Source organism: Cherax quadricarinatus, chromosome 45 (genome assembly GCF_038502225.1).
Source record: "Cherax quadricarinatus isolate ZL_2023a chromosome 45, ASM3850222v1, whole genome shotgun sequence".
Lineage (NCBI taxonomy): Eukaryota > Metazoa > Arthropoda > Malacostraca > Decapoda > Parastacidae > Cherax > Cherax quadricarinatus.
Window position 1 is genome coordinate 13,499,710 of NC_091336.1, and position 25,505 is coordinate 13,525,214.

The window sequence follows — 25,505 nt, forward strand, 5'->3', positions numbered from 1 at the left end:
AGTGTTATAAGATAAAACAAAAATTTAGGGTCAGTACTTACAGAGACATGAGGCCGAGAAGTTGGCATTGGATGCTCACGTGACAACAACATCAAGTTCTGCCGCTTGCAGAAGTGTTACCGATATACCTCTTTTCCTCTTTTCATATTATTTTATATAATTTTTATGTTCTGATAATTACAATTTATAGTAGTTCTTGTCATTTTATAACTAATCTTTGTTCTGACACTAGCATTAGGTACTGAAATTGTACTCACACTGTCACAAACACACTGACAGGTGGACATTTACACCTGCCTTGGTCATTTACTATTGTCTTGGAATATATACAAAGTATTTATAGGTCCCAGCAATGTTCTGGATATGTGGAAGTAGAGGAGGAGGAGGAGGGAGGAGGGAGGAGGAGGAGGAGGAGGAAGGAGGAGGAAGGAGGAGGAGGAGGGAGGAGGAGGGAGGAGGGAGGAGGAGGGAGGAGGAGGGAGGAGGAGGGAGGAGGAGGAAGGAGGAGGAAGAAGGAGGAGGAGGAGGGAGGAGGAGGAAGGAGGAGGGAGGAGGAGGGAGGAGGGAGGAGGAGGGAGGAGGAGGGAGGAGGAGGGAGGAGGAGGGAGGAGGAGGATAATAATAATAATAATACATAATGATAACAATAGGTAATAATAATTTCCATTGAAGTATGAAAAACAAAGTCCACCCCTGACAGTGACATGATAAGATGAGATAACATCTGATAAGAGCTGACCTTTGATGAGCATATGCGATTTGTCAGTTAAAAATAGGAGAGGAGAGTTATTAAATGGAGAGTTAGAGGTATTGGAAAGATGGAGGTAATAATTTGAGGAATTGTTAAATGTTGATGAAGATAGGGAAGCTGTGATTTCGTGTATAGGGCAAGGAGGAATAACATCTTGTAGGAGTGAGGAAGAGCCAGTTGTGAGTGTGGGGGAAGTTCGTGAGGCAGTAGGTAGAATGAAAGGGGGTAAGGCAGCTGGGATTGATGGGATAAAGATAGAAATGTTAAAAGCAGGTGGGGATATAGTTTTGGAGTGGTTGGTGCAATTATTTAATAAATGTATGGAAGAGGGTAAAGTACCTAGGGATTGGCAGAGAGCATGCATAGTTCATTTGTATAAAGGCAAAGGGGACGAAAGAGAGTGCAAAAATTATAGGGGGATAAGTCTGTTGAGTATACCTGGTAAAGTGTATGGTAGAGTTATTATTGAAAGAATTAAAAGTAAGACGGAGAATAGGATAGCAGATGAACAAGGAGGCTTTAGGAAAGGTAGGGGGTGTGTGGACCAGGTGTTTACAGTGAAACATATAAGTGAACAGTATTTAGATAAGGCTAAAGAGGTCTTTGTGGCATTTATGGATTTGGAAAAGGCGTATGACAGGGTGGATAGGGGGGCAATGTGGCAGATGTTGCAAGTGTATGGTGTAGGAGGTAGGTTACTGAAAGCAGTGAAGAGTTTTTACGAGGATAGTGAGGCTCAAGTTAGAGTACATAGGCAAGAGGGAAATTATTTCCCAGTAAAAGTAGGCCTTAGACAGGGATGTGTGATGTCACCGTGGTTGTTTAATATATTTATAGATGGGGTTGTAAGAGAAGTAAATGCGAGGGTCTTGACAAGAGGCGTGGAGTTAAAAGATAAAGAATCACACACAAAGTGGGAGTTGTCACAGCTGCTCTTTGCTGATGACACTGTGCTCTTGGGAGATTCTGAAGAGAAGTTGCAGAGATTGGTGGATGAATTTGGTAGGGTGTGCAAAAGAAGAAAATTAAAAGTGAATACAGGAAAGAGTAAGGTTATGAGGATAACAAAAAGATTAGGTGATGAAAGATTGGATATCAGATTGGAGGGAGAGAGTATGGAGGAGGTGAATGTATTCAGATATTTTGGAGTGGACATGTCAGCGGATGGGTCTATGAAGGATGAGGTGAATCATAGAATTGATGAGGGGAAAAGGGTGAGTGGTGCACTTAGGAGTCTGTGGAGACAAAGAACTTTGTCCTTGGAGGCAAAGAGGGGAATGTATGAGAGTACAGTTTTACCAACACTCTTATATGGGTGTGAAGCATGGGTGATGAATGTTGCAGCGAGGAGAAGGCTGGAGGCAGTGGAGATGTCATGTCTGAGGGCAATGTGTGCTGTGAATATAATGCAGAGAATTCGTAGTTTGGAAGTTAGGAGGAGGTGCGGGATTACCAAAACTGTTGTCCAGAGGGCTGAGGAAGGGTTGTTGAGGTGGTTCGGACATGTAGAGAAAATGGAGTGAAACAGAATGACTTCAAGAGTGTATCAGTCTGTAGTGGAAGGAAGGCGGGGTAGGGGTCGGCCTAGGAAAGGTTGGAGGGAGGGGGTAAAGGAGGTTTTGTGTGCGAGGGGCTTGGACTTCCAGCAGGCGTGCGTGAGCGTGTTTGATAGGAGTGAATGGAGACGAATGGTTTTTAATACTTGACATGCTGTTGGAGTGTGAGCAAAGTAACATTTATGAAGGGGTTCAGGGAAACCGGCAGGCCGGACTTGAGTCATGGAGATGGGAAGTACAGTGCCTGCACTCTGAAGGAGGGGTGTTAATGTTGCAGTTTAAAAACTGTAGTGTAAAGCACCCTTCTGGCAAGACAGTGATGGAGTGAATGATGATGAAAGTTTTTCTTTTTCGGGCCACCCTGCCTTGGTGGGAATCGGCCAGTGTGATAATAAAAAAAAAAAAATGCGAGGGTGTAGTGATAACACTTGATAAGAAAAGATTAGAAGCATCCCCTCTCTTTGGTATACAAACATGTCTTGTCTGTCTATTTATCTGTTTGTCAAGCTTCCTGTCTATCTCTCTATCCATCTAGCTCTGTCTCAGAGATAGCCACAAGACTGGGTCATCACCTTTACTCACATCTTCAAGCAGAGTATAGCACTTTGTCTAGATTTTTTGGGTTATCCTAGGTAATTTACACTATGTATACTTGTATTTATGTGTACCTGTCATACAGAGATAGATAGAAAGAGATATACAGAGATACAGACAGACAAATGGAGATAGAGCCAGGCCAGCAGCCGGCCAGCCAGTATTGTTTCTCTTTACTTAGGGCATAGGTTACAAGACATTCTGAAAGGGTGTTGCACAAATGTTGCACATGGGTTATTATCAAGATTTTTTGATATTTCATCGACCCCTTATGGCCACATCCACCTCAAAGCCACTAAATTCGGGGTCAAAATCACTTTCCTCTTAAAATCAGAGAGTTAATACTACACGAAATCAGTGAATCCCAGGTGTTTGCTGCACTGTTTGCTCTAGCTGGCACTCATTTGAACTGGTGCTCCCACAAGGTACTAAGTGGTCACAGATTTTTTTAATACCGCACACACTGAGTGTTAGGACCCATTCTATGCTGACAAGGCATCTCAGGCCAATCATGCCAAATTTGAAGGCAGGAAAAATAAAACGTATACATGTATATACGTTAGGGGCATTAGCGGACCGCTTATGGGTTCAAGAGAGTCAACTGATATATCGGATCATTATTTAGTTGTAGTTAGAGTAAGAGGTAGATGGGACAAGAGGAAAATGGTAACAAGAAGTAAGAGGAAGTTAGGGTGAGATATAAGCAACTATTGGCAGAAAGGTGGGCTAGTGCAAGTATGAGTAGTGAGGGGGGGGGAGGGTTGAAGAGGGTTGGAATAGTTTTAAAATGCAGTATTAGAATGTGGGGCAGAAGTGTGTGGCTATAGGAGGGTGGGTACAGGAGGAAAGAGGAGTCATAGGTGGAATGATGAAGTAAAAGGTGTGATAAAAGAGAAAAAGGTAGCTTATGAGAGGTTTTTACAAAGCAGAAGTGTTATAAGAAGAGTTGAGTATATTGAGAGCAAAAGAAAGGTGAAGAGAGTGGTGAGAGAGTGCAAAAGAAGAGCAGATGATAGAGTGGGAGAGGCATTGTCAAGAAAATTTAATGAAAATAAGAAAAAAATTTGGAGTGAGTTAAACAAGTTAAGAGCCTAGGGGAACGAATGGATTTGTCAGTTAAAAACAGAATAGGGGAGTTAGTAGATGGGGAGATGGAGGTTTTGGGTAGATGGCGAGAATATTTTGAGGAACTTTTAAATGTTGACGAAGAAAGGGAGGCAGTAATTTCATGCACTGGCCAGGGAGGTATACCATCTTTTAGGAGTGAAGAAGAGCAGGATGTGAGTGTGGGGGAGGTGTGTGAGGCATTACGTAGAATGAAAGGGGGTAAAGCAGCTGGAACTGACGGGATCATGACAGAAATGTTAAAAGCACAAGGGGACATAGTGTTGGATTGGTTGGTATTTTTTTTTAATAAATGTATGAAAAAGGGGAAGGTACCTAGGGATTGGCGGAGAGCGTGTATAGTCCCTTTATATAAAGGGAAGGGGGACAAAAGAGATTGTAAAAATTATAGAGGAATAAGTTTACTGAGTTGTAGGTAGTAGGTTGGTAGACAGCAACCATCCAGGGGGGTACTACCATTCTGCCAAGTGAGTGTAAAACAAAAGTCTGTAATAGTTTTACATGATGGTAGGATTGCTGGTGTCTTTTGTCTGTCTCATAAATATGCAAGATTACAGGTACATCTTGCCACTTCTTCTTACACTTAGGTCACACTACACATACATGTACAAGCATATATATACACACCCCTCTGGGTTTTCTTCTATTTTCTCTCTAGTTCTTGTTCTTGTTTATTTCCTCTTATCTCCATGGGGAAGTGGAACAGAATTCTTCCTCCGTAAGCCATGCGTGTTGTAAGAGGCAGCTAAAATGCCGGAAGCAAGGGGCTAATAACCCCTTCTCCTGTATATATTACTAAATGTAAAAGGAGAAGCTTTCGTTTTTCCTTTTGGGCCACCCCGCCTCGGTGGGATACGGCCAGTGTGTTGAAAGTAGTAGTAGTTTACTGAGTATACCAGGAAAAGTGTACAGTAGGGTTATTATTGAAAGAATTAGAGGTAAGACAGAATGTAGAATTGTGGATGAGCTAGGAGGTTTTAGAGTGGGTAGGGGATGTGTAGATCAAGAGTTCACGTTGAAGCATATATGTGAACAGTATTTAGATAAAGGTAGGGAAGTTTTTATTACATTTATGGATTTAGAAAAGGCATGTGACAGTGGAGATAGGGGAGCAATGTGGCAGATGTTGCATGTATATGGAATAGGTGGTAAGTTACGAAATGTTGTAAAGAGTTTTTATGAGGATAGTGAGGTTCAGGTTAGGGTTTGTAGAAGAGAGGGAGACTACTTCCCGGTAAAAGTAGGTCTTAGACAGGGATGTGTAATGTCACCATGGTTGTTTAATATATTTATAGATGAGGTTGTAGAAGAAGTAAATGCTAGGGTCTTTGGGAGAGGGGTGGGATTAAATTATGGGGAATCAAATACAAAATGGGAAGTGACAGTTACTTTTTGCTGATGATACTGTGCTTATGGGCGATTCTAAAGAAAAATTGCAAAGGTTAGTGGACAAATTTGGGAGTGTGTGTAAAGGTAGAAAGTTGAAAGTGAACATAGAAAAGAGTAAGGTGATGAGGGTATCAAATTATTTAGATAAAGAAAAAATTGGATATAACATTGGAGAGAGGGAGTATGGAAGAAGTGAATGTTTTCAGATATTTGGGAGTTGACTTTTTTTTTTTTTTTTAACACAGGGTTTGACAAGGTTAAGGATCCCTAGCTTTATTGACAAGCTATTTACAGGTTAAGGATTCCTAACTTTATTGGCAAGCTAAAAGCTGTTACCTACATCAGCTCATTTGAAAGCATTTTTGTTGTTATGAGACATACAAGTAGGGAACAGGATGAAGTTGGAGCCATCTGTGGGCCAGCATTTTCATTTGATGAACTGACTTTATCTCGTTGACATCATTATGCTGTACGAATGTGTTCCATACTCGAGTCATCCTGGGTATATAAGATCTCAGATGGAGTGAAGTTCTGGAGAAGGGTACAGCCAGAGTGAAGTTGCTGCTTTCTGCCCGTCTTGTGGCATAAAAGCTTGTTTCACGCTGTCCTCGAAGTGGATCCAAGTGTGGTACTTTGACAATATTGGCCTTGTACATAACAGTAAGGCCACCCACATCCCTCCTATGTTGAAGGCTCTGCCGAAATGACAGATCTATCCAGGATGGGTCCAGGCGAGAGATGAGACGTCTTGCTCTGTTCTCTACTCTGTCAAGCAGTCGCAAATGAGAGGGGGGGCAGGCAAACCAAGAAAGTGGAGCATACTCAAGGTGCGTACAGAATCTTGCAACCCCTACTGTGAAGTAGATGCGAGATACGGCGAAGTGCTGTAAGCTTCCTGGCTGCCTTGTTTGCAAGATTTACAACATGGTTCTTCATGGTTAGTTTTGAGTCAAATTTCACCCCAAGGATATCAACTGTCAGCAGATGGGTTTATGAAGGATGAGGTTAACCATAGAACTGATGAAGAAAAAAAGGTGAGTGGTGCGTAGAGGTATATGTGGAGACAAAAAATGTTATGTATGGAGACAAAGAAGGGAATGTATGAAAGTATAGTGGTACCAACACTCTTATATGGGTGTGAAGCTTGGGTTGTAAATGCTGCAGCGAGGAGGCAGTTTGAGGCAGTGGAGATGTTCTGTCTAAGGGCAATGTGTGGTGCAAATATTATGCAGAAAATTTGGAGTGTGGAAATTAGAAGGTGTGGAGTTAATAAAAGTATTAGTCAGAGGGCTGAAGAGGGGTTGTTGAGGTGGTCTGGTCATTTAGAGAGAATGGATCAATGTAGAATGACATGGAGTGTGTATAAATCTGTAGGGGAAGGAAGGCGGGGTAGGGTTGTCCTCGAAAAGGTTGGAGGGAGGGGGTAAAGGAGGTTTTGTGGGCGAGGGGCTTGGACTTCCAGCAAGCATGCGTGAGCGTGTTAGATAGGAGTAAATGGAGATGAATGGTTTTTGGAACCTGGTGAGCTGTTGGAGTGTGAGCAGGGTAATATTTAGTGAAAGGATTCAGGGAAACCAGTTTTTGTATAGCCGGACTCGAGTACTGGAAATGGGAGGTACAATGCCTGCACTGTAAAGGAGGGATTTGGGATATTGGATATTGGATTTGGGATATATCTTTATATATGCTTCTAAACTGTTGTATCTGGGTGCCTCTGCAAAAACAGTGATTATGTATGAGTGAGGTGAAAGTGTTGAATGATGATGAAAGTATTTTCTTTTTGGGTAACCCTGCCTCTGTGTGATGCGGCCGACTTGTTGAAAAAAAAAAAAACTTCTGTAAGTTATACAAAGGAAATAGGGCTCATTAAAATAAACTCATTTAAAGAGGGAGGCATCTGTAATTACAAGAAAGATGGCCACAGTTATTCATCCCACACGATTCTGAAGCAAACTGTGGTTCAACCTTCAGAAAATGCAGGAAAAATAGGCCCCAATTACTTGATGTGGCACTATATTTAAGACAGTCCAATGTATTCATATAAGAGCCCATTTTTTAACTGTGTACTATTGCCTTAACTTAAAATGCATGTAATTTGAACAACCCACCACTGATATTATATAATGAATGCTTATCATGCTTAATAATTGTTGATTCTACAATATTCCTTTCAGGCCAAGAGGAACAAGGGAAGATTACTCTTGCATCTGCCAGTTTGCCAGGTTATTACATGATCTAATGTGGTTGAAAATTGTGTTTGACTCCTGTGCTATACATACTGAATAATGGTGTTGTGATATTCTAACTTTTAAAGATTTTCCAGTCTGTCCCAAACAGGAGAGACTGCAACCATTGCAACCAATTCTGTAGACACCACCAGCATGCTCTTGGGGTGAATATCAGAATGCTTCTAACAGTCTGTGAATTTTTAAATACTTGTACACTAAATCTTTTAAAGATATTCAGCAGGATAGGTTAACTCTCATGTATGGGAGGACCAGCACATTCTTGGTCTGAGGTTTGTAAAACTTCATAGATTGTTGGAAGCATCCTGATAAAGAATTCACCCAACAGCATGCTGGTGGTGTCTACAGAATTGGTTGCAATGGTTGCAGCCTCTCCTATTTGGGACAGACTGGAAAATCTTTACAAGTTAGAACATAACAACACCGTTATTTGATGTGCATAGCACAGGAGTTGAAGGCGATTTTCAACCACATTAGAGCTTGTAATAACCCGGCAAGCTGGCAGGAAGCAAGAGTCATCTTCCCTTGTTTCTCTTGGCTTGAAAGGAATACTGTAGAATCAACAATTATTAAGCATGATAAGCATTCATTATACAATATCAGTGGCAGGTTGTTCAAATTAAGATGCATTTTTAATTGAGGCAATAATACACATTTTCTGAAGGTTGAACCAGAGTTTGCCTCAGAATCATGTGGGATGAATAACTGTGGCTGTTTTCCTTGTAATTACAGATGCTTCCCTCTTTAAATGAGTTTATTTTAATGAGCCCCATTTCCTTAGTATAACTCAAAGAAGTCTCCCTTTTAAATGGTCCCATTTTCTCGTCCCTTTAAATGGACCTGCTTTCTCATGGATGATACTCCAAAACTGCCAGTGACTTCCATATCACTGATAATATATATTTTTTTTTTTTCAACAAGTCGGCCGTCTCCCACCGAGGTAGGGTGACCCAAAAAGAAAGAAAATCCCCAAAAAGAAAATACTTTCATCATCATTCAACACTTTCACCTCACTCACACATAATCACTGTTTTTGCATAGGTGCCCAGAATACAACAGTTTAGAAGTACAGTGGACCCCCTCATAATGCTATTAATCCGTTCCTGAGAGCTCAATGTTATGCGAAATTATCGTTATGTGAATTAATTTTCCCCATAAGAAATAATGGAAATCAAATTAATCAGTGCAAGACACCCAAAAGTATGAAATAAATTTTTTTACCACATGAAATATTAATTTTAATACACACAAACTTAAGAAAACATGCACAGTTACATGACACTTACCTTTATTGAAGATGTGGTGATGATTGATGGGATGGGAGGAGGGGAGACTGGATGGTTTTAGTGTTTAGAAGGGGAATCCCCTTCCATTAGGACTTGAGGTGTCAAGTTCTTTTCTGGGGTTGCTTCCCTTCTTCTTTTAATGCCACTAGGACCAGCTTCAGAGTCACTGGACTTCTGTCACACAACATATCTGTCCACAGTGCCCTATACTTCTCGTTCCTTTATGACTTTCCTAAGTGTTTCACAACAGTGTCAGTGTAATAGTCACCAGCACGGCTTGCAATAGCTGTCTGAGGGTGATTTTCATCCATGAAGGTTTGCACTTCAAGCCACTTTACACAGATTTCCTTAATCTTTGAAGTAGGCAACTTCTTCAATTTCTCTCTCCCCTCCTCCGAAGCAATTTCCTCAGGTGTGGCCTCTTGCTGTTGAAGTTGATCTAGCAGCTCATCAGTGGTTAGTTCTTCATTGTTCTCCTCCACCAACTCTTCCACATCCTCCCCACTAACCTCCAACCCCAAGGACTTCCCCAATGCCACAACTGATTCCTCAACTGGCATAGGATTCTCAGGGTTAGCCTCAAATCCTTCAGAATCCCTTTGGTCTACACATTCTGGCCACAGTTTCTTCCAAGCAGAGTTCAAGGTCCTCTTAGTCACTCCCTCCCAAGCCTTACCTATAAGGTTTACACAACTAAGGATATTGAAGTGCTCTCTCCAAAACTCTCTTAGAGTCAGTTGAGTTACTGAGGTCACTACAAAGCACCTTTCAAACAGAGCTTTTGTGTACAGTTTTTTGAAGTTTGCAATAACCTGCTGGTCCATGGGCTGCAGGAGAGGAGTGGTATTAGGAGGCAAAAACTTCACCTGAATGAAGCTCATGTCCCCACAAAGTTGCTCTGCCAAGTCTGTAGGGTGACCAGGGGCATTGTCTAACACCAGGAGGCACTTAAGGTCTAATTTCTTTTCAGTTAGGTAATTTTTCACAGTGGGGGCAAATGCATGGTGTAATCAGTCATAGAAAAAGTCCCTAGTGACCCATGCCTTATTGTTTGCCCTCCACAGCACACACAAACTAGCCTTGAGGATATTCTTTTGCCTGAATGCTCTGGGAGTTTCAGAGTGATACACTAATAAAGGCTTCACTTTGCAATCACCACTAGCATTGGCACACATGAGAAGAGTAAGCCTGTCTTTCATAGGCTTATGTCCTGGGAGTGCCTTTTCCTCCTGAGTAATGTAGGTCCTGCTTGGCATTTTCTTCCAAAACAGGCCTGTTTCGTCACAATTAAACACTTGTTCAGGTTTCAGTCCTTCACTGCCTATGTACTCCTTGAATTCATGCACATATTTTTCAGCTGCTTTTTGGTCCGAACTGGCAGCCTCACCATGCCTTATCGCACTATGTATGCCACTACGCCTCTTGAATCTCTCAAACCAACCTTTGCTGGTCTTAAATTCACTCGCATCACCACTAGTTGCAGACATTTTTCTAATTAAATCCTCGTGCAACTTCCTAGCCTTTTCACTTATGATCGCTTGAGAGATGCTATCGCCTGCTATCTGTTTTTCGTTTATCCACACCAATAACAGTCTCTCAACATCTATCACTTGCGATCTTTGTTTCAAAAGCACAGTTAAACCTTTGGCAATAACAGCTTCCTTGATTGCCGTTCTCTTGGACACAATAGAAGTGATGGTTGATTGGGGTTTACTATACAACCTGGCCAGCTCGGAGACACGCACTCCACTTTCGTACTTAGCAATGATCTCTTTCTTCATCTCCATAGTAATTCTCACCCTTATTCCTGTAGGGTTGGCACTAGAAGCTTTCTTGGAGCCCATGGTCACTTGTTTTTCAAATGAAATCACTATAAAAAGGCTGTAATAATACGAAATGTTCCGATTGTATGCTTGAATGTTACCGCGGAGGCTGGCTTGTAAACAATGCCACTGGCAGAACAAGTGAGGCTGGCTCAGGCCGCATGGACGTGTCTCGGACGAATCGCGTTGAGCGAATTTTTTAGCACTATGTGACGCAAAATTTTAGCGATAAAATGTATCGCTATGCGGATTTAACACTATGCGATGCCAACGTTATGCGGGGGTCCACTGTATATACGTATAAAAATACAGAATATACCCCTCCAAACTGCCAATATCTCAAACCCCTCCTTTAGAGTGCAGGCATTGTACTTCCCATTTCCAGGACTCAAGTCCGGTTATATAAAATAACCGGTTTCCTTGAATCCCTTCACTAAATATTACCCTGCTCACACTCCAACAGCCTGTCAGGTCCCAAATACCATTCGTCTCCATTCACTCCTATCTAACACGCTCACCCATGCTTGCTGGAAGTTCAAACCCCTTGCCCACAACACCTCCTGTACCCCCTCCCTCCAACCTTTCCGAGGACGACCGCTACCCCGCCTTCCTTCCCCTACAGATTTATACGCTCTCCATGTCATTCTACTTTGATCCATTCTCTCCAAATGACCAAACCACCTCAACAACCCTTCTTCAGCCCTCTGACTAATATTTTTATTAACTCCACACCTTCTCCTAATTTCCACACTCTGAATTTTCTGCATAATATTTACACCACACATTGCCCTTAGACAGGACATCTCCACTGCCTCCAACTGCCTCCTCGCTGCAGCATTTACAACCCAAGCTTCACACCCATATAAGAGTGTTGGTACTACTATACTTTCATACATTCCCTTCTTTGCCTCCATAGATAAAATTTTTTGCTTCCACATATACCTCAATGCACCACTCACCTTTTTTCCTTCATCAATTCTATGATTAACCTCATCCTTCATAAATCCATCCGCTGACACGTCAGCTCCCAAATATCTGAAAACATTCACTTCTTCCACACTTCTCCTCCCCAATTTGATATCCAATTTTTCTTTATCTAAATCATTTGATACCCTCATCACCTTACTCTTTTTCTATGTTCACTTTCAACTTTCTACCTTTACACACACTCCCAAATTCGTCCACTAACCTTTGCAATTTTTCTTTAGAATCTCCCATAAACACAGTATCATTAGCAAAAAGTAACTGTGACACTTCCCATTTTGTATTTAATTCCCCATAATTTAATCCCACCCCTCTCCTGAACACCGTAGCATTTACTTCTTTTACAAACCCATCTATAAATATATTAAACAACCATGGTGACATTACACATCCCTGTCTAAGACCTACTTTTACCGGGAAGTAGTCTCCCTCTCTTCTACACACCCTAACCTGAGCCTCACTATCCTCATAAAAACTCTTTACAGCATTTAGTAACTTACCACCTATTCCATATACTTGCAACATCTGCCACATTGCTTCCCTATCCACTCTATCATATGCCTTTTCTAAGTCCATAAATGCAATAAAAACTTCCCTACCTTTATCTAAATACTGCTCACATATATGCTTCAATGTAAACACTTAATCTACACATCCCCTACCCACTCTAAAACCTCCTTGCTCTTCCGCAATTCTACATTCTGTCTTACCTCTAATTCTTTCAATAATAACCCTACCGTACACTTTTCCTGGTATACTCAGTAAACTTCTTCTTCTATAATTTTTACAATCTCTTTTGTCCCCCTTCCCTTTATATCAAGGGACTATACACGCTCTCCGCCAATCCCTAGGTACCTACCCCACTTTCATACATTTATTAAACAAAAATACCAACCATTCCAACACTATGTCCCCCCCTGCTTTTAACATTTCTGTCATGATCCCGTCAGTTCCAGCTGCTTTACCCCCTCATTCTACGTAATGCCTCACGCACCTCCCCCACACTCACATCCTGCTCTTCTTCACTCCTAAAAGATGGTATACCTCCCTGGCCAGTGCATGAAATTACCACCTCCCTTTCTTCGTCGACATTTAAATGTTCCTCAAAATATTCTCGCCATCTACCCAAAACCTCCATTTCCCCATCTACTAACTCCCCTACTCTGTTTTTAACTGACAAATCCATTTGTTCCATAGGCTTTCTTAACTTATTTAACTCACTCCAAAATTCTTTCTTATTTTCATTAAAATTTCTTGACAGTACCTCTCCCACTCTATCATCCGCTCTCCTTTTGCACTCTCTTCACCTTTCTTTTACTCTCCATATACTCTGCTCTTCTTATAACACTTCTGCTTTGTAAAAACCTCTCATAAGCTACCTTTTTCTCTTTTATCACACCCTTTACTTCATCATTCCACCAATGACTCCTCTTTCCTCCTGTACCCACTCTCCTATAACCACAAACTTCTGCCCCACATTCTAATACTGTATTTTTAAAACTATTCCAACCCTCTTCAACCCCCCCCACTACTCATACCTGCACCAGCCCACCTTTCTGCCAATAGTTGCTTATATTTCACCCGAACTTCCTCCTCCCTTAGTTTATACACTTTCACCTCCCTCTTACTTCTTGTTGCCATTTTCCTCTTATCCCATCTACCTCTTACTCTAACTGTAGCTACAACTAGGTAATGATCCGATATATCAGTTGCCCCTCTATGAACGTGTACATCCTGGAGCCTACCCATCAACCTTTTATCCACCAATACATAATCTAACAAACTACTTTCATTACATGCTACATCACACCTTGTATATTTATTTATCCTCTTTTTCATAAAATATGTATTACTTATTACCAAACCTCTTTCTACACATAGCTCAATTAAAGGCTCCCCATTTTCATTTACCCCTGGTACCCCAAATTTACCTACTACTCCCTCCACAACATTTTTACTTATATCATAGCAGAGTCTGACGGAATTTTTTATAATTGCCATGTTACTTTCATTTAGGCTACTATTACAATATCAGCACTTGTGGAGTTTTTTCTAATGCTATAATATTCAACCTTTCTGGCTATGGATACTGGTATGCCTGGGGGCATTTCCTGTCGCCCCCCGTCTCTCTCTCTCTCTCCCCCCCTCCCTCCCTCCAGTGAATACATCTTCTGGGAGCATATTAGCTCAGACATCCTCCTTTTTTCTGCAACTCTGCAAGCTCCTGATGATGTGCTGATTGCAACACAAAAGGCCTTGAGCTATCATTCTACTCCCCTTGTGGTTGTTTTGCATCCTGTATTGCTTGGTCTGTAATATTTGCATAACATGCATATATATTTACACACCCCTCTGGGTTCTATTCTATGTTCTTTATAGTTCTTGTTCTTCTTCTTTTCTGCGGTCAAATGTACAAGTATAATGTGATCCCCCATTGACAATGTTTCGCCCACACAAGTAGAGATAGTAGTAGTAGTAGTTATACATGTGGTGAAAAAGTCAGCTGGTACATGAGAAAGAAAGGTTACAAAAGCTATGGTTTGGGTAGCATAAAAAATAGGTTGGACAAATGTATATGGATGGATGGATTTGAGAAGGAATGTTTCAGTGCTCCTTCTCTATTACATAAGAGCATAAGAAAAGAGGAACACTGCAGCTGGTCGGGTGGCTAGCTGGCTGGCCAGGAGGCTGATTGACTTTGGTTGTCTCTATCTCCGTCTGTATCTATCTTTGACTGTCTCTGAATCTCTGCCTGTCTCTGCATCTCTGTCTGTGTCTATCTCTGTCTCTATCTCACAGATACACATAAATAGTTATTATACATAGTGTAAATTACCTAGGATAACCCAAAAAACCCAGAACAAGTGCTATACTATGGCTTGTAGATTTTTTTTTTTTTTTGGTTTTTTCAACAAGTCGGCCGTCTCCCACCGAGGCAGGGTGACATAAGGCATAATAAGCATGACTGGCAAGTACGTAATACGCATTTTCACTTGTTCAGAAATCAGATGTGATAACTCTGCATCGTGTGTAATACCTGTTGGTTCTGAGACAGAAAGGAAGACAAGCAGAGAGAGACAAGAAGATAGACATACAGGCAGACAGAAAGACAGATAAGCAGAGACAGAGATAGAAAGAGTGCTAGACAGACAGACATACAAATAGATAGACAAATACACAAACAGATGAACATGTTATATGTAACAGTGAAAATAAACAAATCCTAGGCAGTGCAGAATCATCAAGTGTCACCCCAGCATGTCTAAAACATTGCTGGGACCTATAAATACTTTGTGGACACCACCGACCTTAAGGCTTATTATCCCTTCTTTCGTCACTCTTATGAGAGAAAATGGATGTAGCATGAGGGCAAACTGTAATAGACACTTGTAGCTTATGAAAACACTGAAAAAAAAAAATTGATTTTTTCAGGAAAAAATATTTCCCAAGTACTCGGGTATGCTCGTGCTTTCGAATATTATCTCGGAAGAAAGTTATTCACCTATTTTGTGAAAACCAATCAATAATAATGAACGAATTGAAGTGATTTCCACAACATAAAAGAATGATTGCTTTACAAGAATAAGATTTAATTTCTGAAATCTCCCTATCGGCAATTTTCTAAGGTTCGACCTACATCCATTTTGACTTATTACTGGCTGGTCGAAACCAAGCTCAGTCCTGAGTTGAATAGTACCTATATACAATCTGGAATTCAAAATTACTTGTAATTTGAATGCATTTACAAACCTGTACTAGTGATCGAACAGATGGCTGGAAGACAATGGATGTATCAAGTAACAACGAAGACAAGAGAGGCGTTGGATAAATGGCCAGACGACTCATTATTGTGGTGGTCAGAAGGTTGACATGAATGCTAGAGGATAGCATCTGATCTATTCGTAACATCAGCGCCTCCAAGAATGGACCTGCCCATAATAAAAAATAAATAAATAAAGCAAAATTTTTTTATGTTTATTCTGTAGGAGAGCTCAACATTTAAGTTTTCTATTTTTCTAAAAAATTTAATTTGAACAACTGACAGGGAATATTGCTTGTTCAATTAGCCTAATACAGTGGACCCTCGACCAGCGATGGCATCGATTAATGATAAATCTGACTAGCGATACATTTTATCGCAAAAATTTTGCCTCGATTAGCGCTAAAAAACTCGACCAACACTATTCGTTCCGTCTGAGACGCGTCCACTTCTGGCCAGTGTTTACAAGCCAGCCAGCCACCGCGGTCGCTTCCAAGCTTACAATCGGAACATTTCATATTATCACAGCCTTTTTAGTGATTGCACCTGCAAAATAAGTCACCATGGACCCCAAGAAAGCTTCTAGTGCCAACCCTACAGCAAAAAGGGTGAGAATTACTATGGATATGAAGAAAGAGATCATTGCTAAGTATGAAAGTTGAGTGCATGTCTCCGAGCTGGCCAGGCTGTACACAAAACCCCAATCAACCATCGCTATTATTGTGCCCAAGAAAACGGCAATCAAGGAAGCTGTTCTTGCCAAAGGTGCAACTATGTTTTCGAAACTGAGATCGCAAGTGATAGAAGATGTTGAGAGACTGTTATTGGTATGGATAAACGAAAAACAGATAGCAGGAGATAGCATCTCTCAAGCAATCATATGTGAAAAGGCTAGGAAGTTGCATGACGATTTAATTAGAAAAATGCCAGCAACTAGTGGTGATGTGAGTGAACTTAAGGCCAGCAAAGGTTGGTTTGAGAGATTTAAGAATCGTAGTGGCACACATAGTGTGATAAGGCATGGTGAGGCTGCCAGTTTGGACCAAAAAGCAGCTGAAAAATATGTGCAGGAATTCAAGGAGTACATAGACAGTGAAGGACTGAAACCTGAACAAGTGTTTAATGGTGACACTGACAATGTTGTGAAACACTTTAGGAATGTCATAAAGGAACGGGAGGTACAGGCCTCTATGGGCAGATATGTTGTGCGACAGAGGTCCAGTGACTCTCAAGCTGGTCCTAGTGGCATTAAAAGAAGAAGGGAAGTAACCCCGAAAAAGGACTTGCCACCTCAAGTCCTAATGGAAGGGGATTCCCCTTCTAAACACTAAGACCATCAACACACTCCCCTCTTCCCATCCCATCAATCATCACCAGATCTTCAATAAAGGTAAGTGTCATGTAACTGTGCATGTCTTCTTCAGTTTGTGTGTATTAAAATTAATATTTCATGTGTTAAATTTTTTTTTTTCAATACTTTTGGGTGTCTTGCACGGATTAATTTTATTTCCATTATTTCTTATGGGGAAAATTAACTTGACTAACGATTATTTTGACTAACGATGAGCTCTCAGGAACGGATTAATAGCGTTAGTTGAGGGTCCACTGTATTTTTACTGCATCTGGCTACTTCATGTTATAGTGGTAACTTGCCAAATTTTACAAGTTCAATAAATCTTTCTAGCCACCTTGTTTAATGCTTAAAAGAGCTTTCACTTGCTTCATATTCTTACAGTTACTTACAGCCAACAAAAAACATTAATGATAGAAACTGCACAATATTATGAAGTGCATCTAATTTTACAAGCTTCCACACTACTGTAAACAAACAAAAGATTTCTGTTTGGTAATCCCTCGTTAGCTACATTTCACTTATTACATATTTAGAATACATTAGGTTACATTAGATATACATGTATGTATATACTGTACCGTAATGCATGTGAAAACATGTACATGAACATAAATAAATGGATAGGAAAAAATTCATAACACAAACATATTGAATCACAACTCATTGTTGTCTTTATTGAATTCAAAATGATTTACAATACTGACAACCCATTAACTGCATAGACAGTTGAATTTCCAATAATTCTTTTTTTTAAATTTCAAGAACATTTCCCACGCCAAAGAAAGAAAGATCAACAACAAGAAAGACAGATCTCTTCTACACTTAATTTTTTTTAGTTTTTACCTATTGTTGGTCGTGATTGTGACTGTGACTCTGAAGCTGTTGTCTTTTCTACTATTTCTGGAGATGATTCATGGCTGTGCCATGGTGGATTGTCCCAATCTCCTTCCTCTCCTGTTATTTCAAGTCGATACACCTGAAAAACACAGCTCATTAGGTAAAAGTTGTTCTCTTATTTATTGCAATGAGAAAACTGTGACTTAGCTTAAAGAATGTGAAAAAAGATTAGCTACTATGATCTGTGGTAATGCAGCTGGAGCACACACCTGTAATATCTTAAGTCATCATCAAGACTGCTAAGCCATAAACAATGAAGAGGCCAGGGATCAATGCAAAAAGCATGTAGCTCCCAATGCAGTAGATCTACTGTCTCATGCTCAGCAGGTCATTGTCAAACCCTAAATATTTTGACGCTCCTTGCTAAATGCCCTTCTGCTTATCCACCTGCCAAACGACTAGTTACGGGTTTTATAACATGTAGCTCAGAATGTTCTTTATTCAGCTCATGGATCAAGGAGAAATTAAGACTTAGTGTTATGGATGTGATTAATAAAATGCTGAAAAACACTTGGCATAAAATATTCAAAACAAATGCTCTTGTACACAGAAAACTAAGTGATGCAGATACTGATAAAGAAGTCCTGAAACCAAATGGTGAAGGAAATGACTCAAGTGATGAGTGGTGATAAATCAAATTATCAAAATGCCTGAAGTATACATACTGTAACATTAAAACAGTGTTCATCCAATTTTGATACAACCATATCATTTGGGAGTTGAAATAATACACTAGTGTTAGTAAGCACTGATGAAATGTAGGCATAATCATAGAATAAGAAGGCCAAGGTGGAAAATGTTAATTTATCATTTCTTTTTTTTCAACAAGTCGGCCGTCTCCCACCAAGGCAGGGTGACCCAAAGAGAAAGAAAATCCCCAAAAAGAAAATACTTTCATCATTCAACACTTTCACCTCACTCACACATAATCACTGTTTTTGCAGAGGTGCCCAGAATACAACAGTTTAGAAGTATATACGTATAAAAATACACAACATATCTCTCCAAACTGCCAATATCCCAAACCCCTCCTTTAGAGTGCAGGCATTGTACTTCCCATTTCCAGGACTCAAGTCCGGTTATATTTTATATAATTTAACAGATGACTGTCTAAAATCAAGTTAAGAAAAACATGTACATGTCCAATAACCAAGTAAGGATGTTCAAATACAGGGAAATTTTTAATACACAAATAACCCGCACATAAACGAGAGAAGCTTACGACGACGTTTCGGTCCGACTTGGACCATTGACAAAGTCACACTAACCAGAAGTGGAGCAGGACGGCTATATATAGGCAGGAAGAGGTGGTGGTGGTAGTAGTAGTAGTAGTAGTAGTAGTACAAGAATAGTATATAATACCGACAAGATGAAATTAAGACACGCGCAACACCCGGGCATCCCTATCGCAGACGTTTCGCCATCCAGCCAGCCACTGGATGGCGAAACGTCCACAACAAAGACAGCCAGACGTCGCACATGTGTCTTAATTTCATCAGTAGTTGTAGTAGTAGTAGTAGTAGTAATAGTAGAAGAGGTAGTAGTAGTGGTAGTGGTAGAAGTGGGGAAAAAAGAGGACGAGCCAGTCAAATACAAAGGAAGGGGAGCACTGCAAGAGAGCTAGGTGCCCACTGAGGGAGAGCAAGTGCACAGAGGTGCGTGAAAGGGGAAGTGGTGAAATAAATGAAGAAGGAACAGAAACACGAGACAGAAGAGAGAAAGACAACCCAGAGGAGAAAAGGAAAGAGGAAAGGGGAAGAGGGCCCTCAGTGGGCACCTAGCTCTCTTGCAGTGCTCCCCTTCCTTTGTATTTGACTGGCTCGTCATCCTTATTTCCCACTTCTACCACTACCACTACTACTACCTCTTCTACTACTACTACTACAACCACTGATGAAATTAAGACACATGTGCGACGTCTGGCTGTCTTTGTTGTGGACGTTTCGCCATCCAGTGGCTGGCTGGATGGCGAAACGTCTGCGATAGGGATGCCCGGGTGTTGAGCGTGTCTTAATTTCATCTTGTCAGTATTATATAGTATTCTTGTACTACTACTACTACTACCACCACCTCTTCCTGCCTATATATAGCTGTCCTGCTCCACTTCTGGGTAGTGTGACTTTGTCAATGGTCCAAATCGGACCGAAACGTCGTCGTAAGCTTCTCTCTTTTATGTGCGGGTTATTTGTGTATCGTTCCAGTCACGGTATTGTGCCTTTTTTGTTATTTATGAAACTTTTAATGTTAAGCACAATTTCTCTTAAGGGTTTCTTAATGCTTATTGTAGAGATATTAGCAATATTCTTGCTTATTCTTAATTAATTGAATGCATTACCTTATTTTAATACTTTCAGTAAAGTATGTATATAATTGCCCCATAAAAAAGTTAAAAATAATTGATGATGATAATACTGCAGCCTTTTTTTTTTTTTTTTGTAAAAGCTACTTTTTAAAAGTTCATTTTAACCACAAAATGAGAAATTAATAGCAAAATATATACTGATGTTTGCAGTTAGTGCTCCATAATCTGTATTAAAATCTTTAACAAATAAAATATCTGAAGTGAAAGAATAAAAAATCTTACCTTATTATAAGACTTAGATGAGCTAACATCATATATTTTAAAGGCAGTAAAAGCTTGATCAATTTCACAAAGTGTTTCCTCAAGCCCAGAGAGCTCTGTTGGAGTTGATGATCTTTGTAGAGAATCAATAAATTCCTGGTCTTCATTTGTCGCACACAAATCCTGCTTCTCTACAGATACACTGATGCCAGAGAAGTTCTGAGCTTGACCTCTAGGTGACCCATCTGAACTATTGACTGGAGATGAATCCCTTGATGCTCTGATATTAAAACTTTCATAGCCACTGCTCTCTCCAAGTGAGTCAAGATTATCTTCTTCTCCACCTTGGCCCACTATCCTTTCTCCTCCTCTCCCTCCAAAAGCTCCAGGATGAGCTGATCTTTTCATATTATGTTCAATATCACAAATACCATTGAGCACTGGTTTTACTTCACTTTTACTAGTTCTGGCATCTGATGGTAAACTGGTACTACGAGTTCTGGCCTCAGCCAGTGCTAACTCTGATGACTCTATATTCGTGGGATTAGAGTGAGCACGAGGCTTAGGATATAACATGGGAGGGTTGAGACGAGCAGCATCCAACATCTCCATAGCTTGAGTAGGTGGTGGGTTAAGGCCATCATATTTCCACGTCCAATGAGCACAAGCAGCGGTACTACCTGCAATTCTCATCTGAGCTTCTTTAAGGTAATGTGAGTATGTTGTTGGCTGGTCAAGAAATATTGAATCACTCTCTGACGAGCAAGTAGATACATTGGATAGAGATCGCTGGTGGCGTGGCACAATTAATACAGTTGGAGATGACTGGGATGTAGACAACTGTTGTGTGTGTGATGGTTCTAATGCTTCCAACTGCTTTTGAGAGTTCTCCGCCTGTGACAAAATATCAAATGTTAAATTCTTTTTTTTTTTTTTTCAACAAGTCGGCCGTCTCCCACCGAGGCAGGGTGACCCAAAAAAGAAAGAAAATCCCCAAAAAGAAAATACTTTCATCATCATTCAACACTTTCACCACACTCACACATTATCACTGTTTTTGCAGAGGTGCTCAGAATACAACAGTTTAGAAGCACACACATATAAAGATACACAACATATCCCTCCAAACTGCCAATATCCCAAACCCCTCCTTTAAAGTGCAGGCATTGTACTTCCCATTTCCAGGACTCAAGTCCGACTATATGAAAATAACCAGTTTCCCTGAATCCCTTCACTAAATATTACCCTGCTCAAACTCCAACAGATCGTGAGGTCCCAAGTACCATTCGTCTCCATTCACTCCTATCTAACACGCTCACGCACGCTTGCTGGAAGTCCAAGCCCCTTGCCCACAAAATCTCCTTTACCCCCTCTCTCCAACCCTTTCGAGGACGACCCCTACCCCGCCTTCCTCCCCCTATAGATTTATATGCTTTCCATGTCATTCTACTTTGATCCATTCTCTCTAAATGACCAAACCACCTCAACAATCCCTCTTCTGCCCTCTGACTAATACTTTTATTAACTCCACACCTTTTCCTAATTTCCACACTCCGAATTTTCTGCATAATATTTACACCACACACTGCCCTTAAACAGGACATCTCCACTGCCTCCAACCGTCTCCTCGCTGCTGCATTTACCACTCAAGCTTCACACCCATATAAGAGTGTTGGTACTACTATACTTTCATACATTCCTTTCATTGCCTCCATAGATAACGTTTTTTGACTCCACATATACCTCAACGCACCACTCACCATTTTTTCCTCACCAATTCAATGATTAACCTCATCCTTCATAAATCCATCCGCCGACACATCAACTCCCAAGTATCTGAAAACATTCACTTCTTCCATATTCCTCCTCCCCAATTTGATATCCAATTTTTTTTTATCTAAATCATTTGATACCCTCATCACCTTACTCTTTTCTATATTCACTTTCAACTTTCTACCTTTACACACATTCCCAAACTCATCCACTAACCTTTGCAATTTTTCTTTAGAATCTCCCATAAGCACAGTATCATCAGCAAAAAGTAACTGTGTCAATTCCCATTTTGAATTTGATTCCCCAAAATTTAATCCCACCCCTCTCCCGAACACCCTAGGATTTACTTCCTTGACAACCCCATCTATAAATATATTAAACAACCATGGTGACATTACACATCCCTGTCTAAGACCTACTTTTACCAGGAAGTAGTCTCCCTCTCTTCTACACACCCTAACCTGAGCCTCACTATCCTCATAAAAACTCTTTACAGCATTTAATAACTTACCGCCTATTCCATATACTTGCAACATCTGCCACATTGCTCCTCTATCCACTCTATCATATGCCTTTTCTAAATCCATAAATGCAATAAAAACTTCCCTACCTTTATCTAAATACTGTTCACATATATGCTCCAATGTAGACACTTGATCTACACATCCCCTACCTACTCTGAAACCTCCTTGCTCATCCACAATCCTACATTCTGTCTTACCTCTAAGTCTTTCAATTATAACCCTACTGTACACTTTTCCTGGTATACTCAGTAAACTTATTCCTCTATAATTTTTACAGTCTCTTTTGTCCCCTTTCCCTTTATATAAAGGGACTATACATGCTCTCTGCCAAACCCTAGGTACCTTCCCCTCTTTCATACATTTATTAAACAAAAGTACCAACCACTCCAACACTATATCCCCCCTGCTTTTAACATTTCTGTCATGATCCCATCAGTTCCAGCTGCTTTACCCCCTTTCATTCTACGTAATGCCTCACGTACCTCCCCCACACTTACATTCTGCTCTTCTTCACTCCTAAAAGATGGTATACCTCCCTGACCAGTGCATGAAATTACTGCCTCTCTTTCTGTTAAATTCTGTTAAATTCATAGCAAATTAATATCAGTACTATAAAATACATTCCATTAAGGCGTCATCAGTCTCTGAGTCATCCATGCAATGAGAAAATCGTTAATTACCTGCTATCTATGGTTACCAAAACGAACCAATAAAGCACTGCTACAGTGAAATTAAGGGAATGCTCTACTTTAAAATGTGGGTACTTTTTATCACACTCACATTACTGTGGAGAAAATTCTCCAGAAAGGGAATATCAGCCCTCTCAGCCCCCTGAGGGACTTGAGGGACTCAGCCCTCCTGTTCATAATCAACAGTTTGATTGAAAGCATATGCGGGTACTAGTCATAGTCACGCCACTCCCCTTGCAAGAAATCAGCATTGCAACCATAGTGTGGGTTAAATCAGAGTAACTGCTCTCTTTACCTTAGCAGGAAAATTAAGGAAATACCTGCACCCACTTTATTTACAAGTTGAGGCTATCATAAATTGTCGTCTATCAATAGATAACAAGAAATTTGCTATCTTGTATTGAATACAGTTGCAGTGTTTAACAAGGAAGAGTAATAACACTGAATTCAGCAAATCCTTTGTAAGGAGGGCAAGAATGAGGACTGAGAGTGCTACGCTGTCAGATTGCTTCACGAAACGGAAGGGGAAACGTGTGCCACGTGAGCATTGCCCTGGGACAATGGTGATCAGTGCATTTTCAACTCTTGTTCATTTGACAATCTCAGAAATTCACGGGAGAACTATTACAGTGAAGTGTAACCAGTCTTCCTGTTGTGATATTACCATGAAACTAAAGACAAATCTTGGACTGAACTGTGTAGTGTAATTGTGTGAGTGTAAGCTGAACAATCTCGGTGGAAGACAGTGCGGCATTCCACGAGACACTCCAGCTTTAATTGAGACACCGATTTTTTTTTTTAACAAGTCGGCCGTCTCCTACCAAGGCAGGGTGACCCAAAAAGAAAATACATACTTTCATCATCATTCAACACTTTCACCTCACCAACACATAATCACTGTTTTTGCAGAGGTGCTCAGAACGCAACTGTTTAGAAGCATATATGTATAAAGATACACAACATAGCCCTCCAAACTGCTAATATCCCAAAAACCCCTCCTTTAGAGTGCAGGCATTGTACTTCCCATTTCCAGGACTCAAGTCCGGCTATATCAAAATAACCGGTTTCCCTGAATCCCTTCACTAAATATTACCCTGCTCACACTCCAACAGATCATGAGGTCCCAAATACCATTCGTCTCCATTCACTCCTATCGAACACGCTCATGCACGCCTGCTGCAAGCCCAAGCCCCTCGCCCACAAAACCTCCCTTACCCCTTCCTTCCAACCTTTTCGAGGATGACCACTACCCCGCCTTCCTTTCCCTACAGACTTATACACTCTCCATGTCATTCTACTTTGATCCATTCTCTCTAAATGACCAAACCACCTCAACAACCCCTCTTCAGCCCTCTGACTAATACTTTTATTAACTCCACACCTTCTCCAATTGCCACACTCCGAATTTTCTGCATATTTACACCACACATTGCCCTTAGACAGGACATCTCCACTGCCTCCAACCGCCTCCTCGCTGCTGCATTCACAACCCAAGCTTCACACCCATGTAAGAGTGCTGGTACTACTATACTTTCATATATTCCCTTCTTTGCCTCCACAGATAACGTTTTTTGTCTCCACATATACCTCAACGCACCACTCACCTTTTTTCCCTCATCAATTCTATGATTAACCTCATCCTTCATAAATCCATCCGCTGACGCGTCAACTCCCAAGTATCTGAAAACATTCACTTCTTCCATACTCCTCCTAGCCAATCTGATATCCAATTTTTCTTTATCTAAATCATTTGATTCTCTCATCACCTTACTCTTTTCTATGTTCACTTTCAACTTTCTACCTTTACACACACTCCCAAACTCATCCACTAACCTTTGCAATTTTTCTTTAGAATCTCCCATAAGCACAGTGTCATCAGCAAAAAGCAACTGTGTCAATTCCCATTTTGTATTTGATTCCCCATAATTTAAGCCCACCCCTCTCTCGAACACCCTAGCATTTACTTCTTTTACAACCCCATCTATAAATATATTAAACAACCATGGTAACATTACACATCCCTGTCTAAGACCTACTTTTACTGGGAAGTAGTCTCCCTCTCTTTTACACACCCTAACCTGAGCCTCACTATCCTCATAAAAACTTTTTACAGCATTTAGTAACTTACGACCTATTCCATATACTTGCAACATCTGCCACATTGCTTCCCTATCCACTCTATCATATACCT

At 40.6% G+C, this 25,505-nt stretch overlaps 1 protein-coding gene across 3 annotated transcripts in view; it reads right to left on the reverse strand.

The window, feature by feature from the left end:
• Positions 1-25,505, reverse strand: part of LOC128694800 (FHIP family protein GK23746-like) — a 103,692-nt gene that overhangs the window by 36,613 nt on the left and 41,574 nt on the right. For all 3 annotated transcript variants that reach the window (XM_070094303.1, XM_070094301.1, XM_070094302.1), the window contains 3 exons: positions 20,350-21,222; positions 17,712-17,844; positions 15,505-15,683 (listed from right to left, as the gene is read on the reverse strand). In XM_070094303.1, coding sequence (XP_069950404.1) covers positions 15,505-15,683; positions 17,712-17,844; positions 20,350-21,222 — 1,185 coding nt within the window. The remainder of the gene's footprint in view (positions 1-15,504; positions 15,684-17,711; positions 17,845-20,349; positions 21,223-25,505) is intronic.